Source organism: Phaseolus vulgaris, chromosome 7, assembly GCF_051622355.1.
Source record: "Phaseolus vulgaris cultivar YP4 chromosome 7, ASM5162235v1, whole genome shotgun sequence".
NCBI lineage: Eukaryota > Viridiplantae > Streptophyta > Magnoliopsida > Fabales > Fabaceae > Phaseolus > Phaseolus vulgaris.
The window spans coordinates 2,623,488-2,626,082 of record NC_143504.1 but is presented as its reverse complement, the minus strand read 5'-3'; the positions used below and the strand labels follow the sequence as shown (position 1 = coordinate 2,626,082).

The window sequence follows — 2,595 nt, the reverse complement described above, 5'->3', positions numbered from 1 at the left end:
GCATATAGCCAAGAATATTTCTTAGTCAATTTCTTCCTTGACAAGCTTCGAGAAATATGGCACCACTGCAACACAGTCCCAAGCTTGAGAGATCAAATGCAATATTTGGTGAAATATCCTCTGCCCTGGTTATGATTCCAGGAAGAAGACAAGGGAGTTGCTAGAATGGTAGGCTAGTCCAGTTTGTTATGCACCACTATCTTCAATTTTTTCTAGTTTTTTCAAGATGCAAAATGATGACCTTTTGCAGATGACACATACATTGGTACTCAATTTTATGAGTGAACCCCACCACTTATTACAAGTGGCTGCTCTTGGAGATATGCAAAAACAAGTAGCATTTTTCACTGTCTTTAGAGATTGTTATTTATACTTTGCAAGTGTCACTCCATCACAAGATTTGACTTCACTATTCGTTACTTTTTTCATTCAGGGTTCAAACAGAACAAATCATCATTTACACGAACATAGATATTCAGAAACAAAAAGAGGGAAAAATGAAACGCACTATGTCCAAAATACACTCACAACACAACATCCAAGATACAATATTGCCTTAGTGAAATTACAACTTTTTGCAACTTCTGAATAAATCTGAAACAGGGGAACATTAATACCATCTCCTGCATTTTCTATTCAAATATATGCTATTTTAAGAGGTTCATATTTAATGACGTTACACTTGGTACTAATCTCTAACTCTGAGACTATTATGTATACTTCCTATGAATCAGTATAGCATAAGAATCTTCAATTTTTTTTTCAATGATATGCCATTCCACAATAAAAGAACTTGAGATGCATGCCTTCTATTGTCAACACTGTCACATAGCATCCATGTTCCATAAAGTAGTGTCCTCCATGCTGTCTAACATCCATCCATTTCCTGCGGTCTGAAAATCAAACTGTGGGAAGTCGTAAGTTCCGAAGGCTGAAAGGGGATCCATGTTAAGGGCTTCCATGCCATAGTTATTGGTATCAGCATAACAATTGTCCTGGATTGGATAGCTGTAAACATTGTTCTCAAGCACATTTGGAGGACTTTTGGGGTGTTCAGAAATTTCAAGTAGCTGTGAAAATGGGAAGGAATCTGGGGATGGATTGATGGGGTTGGACATGGTACTAAAATGATTTGCACCATCCATAATAAATTCCCTTTGTGGAGGAGATGATGAAAACATAGAGGGAATATTGAAGCTGCTTGACGTTGAACTCATAGAAGCTTCTCCAGAATTCCCCAAATTCATCATGCTTGTCATGGAAGAGTGAGGGCTTGGAGAATTGTTCTGTTCCATCTTTTGGAGCAACCTTGGCATCCAAAAACACTTCACAGCATCAATGAATCTCTTGCTTCCAGACTCAATGTTAAGTTGGCGTGCCTGCTTCTGTACCCTTGTTCTCCAATAATTCTTGATCTCATTGTCTGTTCTTCCTGGCAGATGCTGAGCAATCTTTGACCACCTGCCCCCAATGAACAACAAAAGCATGTCAAACTCATCGTGATTTGTTGAACAAGGCTAATTTTTGAGTGCATAATTACTCATTTTAGACAGATCATTGGTTAGTGGTTACCTGTTACCCCACTTGGAGTGGAGTTCAAGGATCAAGAGTTGCTCCTGTGGAGTGAGGTTCCCTCTCTTAATGTCTGGTTTCAAATAATTCAGCCATCTGAGTCTGCAGCTTTTTCCAGTCCTCTTCAATCCTGAGATTTTGGATTGGAATAATGTTAGAAAGGTATAAAACAGTTAGAAGTGAAGGAACTTATTCCTCTAACTTTAAACCGTACGTGGAATCTGTACCTGCACTCTTGGCTAACATATTCCACCGACCTTCACCATGACGAGCAATATAGTGAATGAGTAGGCTATCTTCTTCAAGAGTCCAAGGTCCTCTTCTCAGCTCACTCTCTTCCTCATTAGAACTCAAATCTCTCTTTGCAATTGTGGACATGGTTAGTTTCTGTTTTTGTGGCTTCAAGACAGAAAAAGAACTGGTACACAAATTTTACGGATGGTTTTGAATTTGATATTGCTCAGAAGAAAGTTTAAGCTAATACCAGCAGAAGCAAGCAAATTAGAAATGAGTTTTGGTGAGTGTTTCTACATCATCATCATGGGGCTATATATATATACTCCCCACGGAATTTTGTTAAATGGGTTTGGTAGACTAGGGAACAAGAGGCTATACGTTAGCTCTTGGAATAACTGAAATTGTGAGTGATTATATTATTATGCCCTTTTTCAAAATAGGTCCCACCCATACTATTCCTTAGTTATGCCAAACACCCTGAACAAAGACACTAAATTCCAAGTGTTAACAAAACAAAACACCCTCATCTCTTCATTGCACCATTATCTCCTACTAAACAAACATCAAAGAATCCAAAAAACAGTTAATAAAAGAGGGAATATATTAAGGTTACTCTGTTAACTGAGGAAGTTAATTAACTAACTTAAGAGCTGTGCAAATCAATAACTTTCTTCTACTCTCAGCCAGGACAAGATTTTGGATTGATCCTGCAAAAATTAGCTGCGGAATAATTTGATTATAAAACAAGGTTTTTTTTTTCCATGCACCTTTTTGCTGTAAGAATCG

The 2,595-nt window shown here is 37.8% G+C and overlaps 1 protein-coding gene across 1 annotated transcript; it reads right to left on the bottom strand.

Moving 5' to 3' along the window:
* Positions 1-512: 512 nt before the first annotated feature.
* Positions 513-2,101, bottom strand: LOC137829768 (uncharacterized). Its single transcript, XM_068636670.1, has 3 exons — positions 1,800-2,101; positions 1,573-1,702; positions 513-1,461 (listed from the first exon to the last, which is right to left on the bottom strand). Exons 1-3 carry the CDS (start codon positions 1,948-1,950, stop codon positions 825-827), a joined length of 918 nt encoding a protein of 305 aa, XP_068492771.1. The 5' UTR covers positions 1,951-2,101; the 3' UTR covers positions 513-824.
* Positions 2,102-2,595: the final 494 nt, after the last annotated feature.

Bases quoted from the DNA above. Each gene is read 5' to 3' on its own strand.
- LOC137829768 (XM_068636670.1), bottom strand. From the start codon at position 1,950: ATGTCCACAATTGCAAAGAGAGATTTGAGTTCTAATGAGGAAGAGAGT. The intron at 1,703-1,799 runs GTACAGATTCCA...CCAAAATCTCAG, and splicing joins TATGTTAGCCAAGAGTGCAG to GATTGAAGAGGACTGGAAAA. The intron at 1,462-1,572 runs GTAACCACTAAC...CATTGGGGGCAG, and splicing joins CACTCCAAGTGGGGTAACAG to GTGGTCAAAGATTGCTCAGC.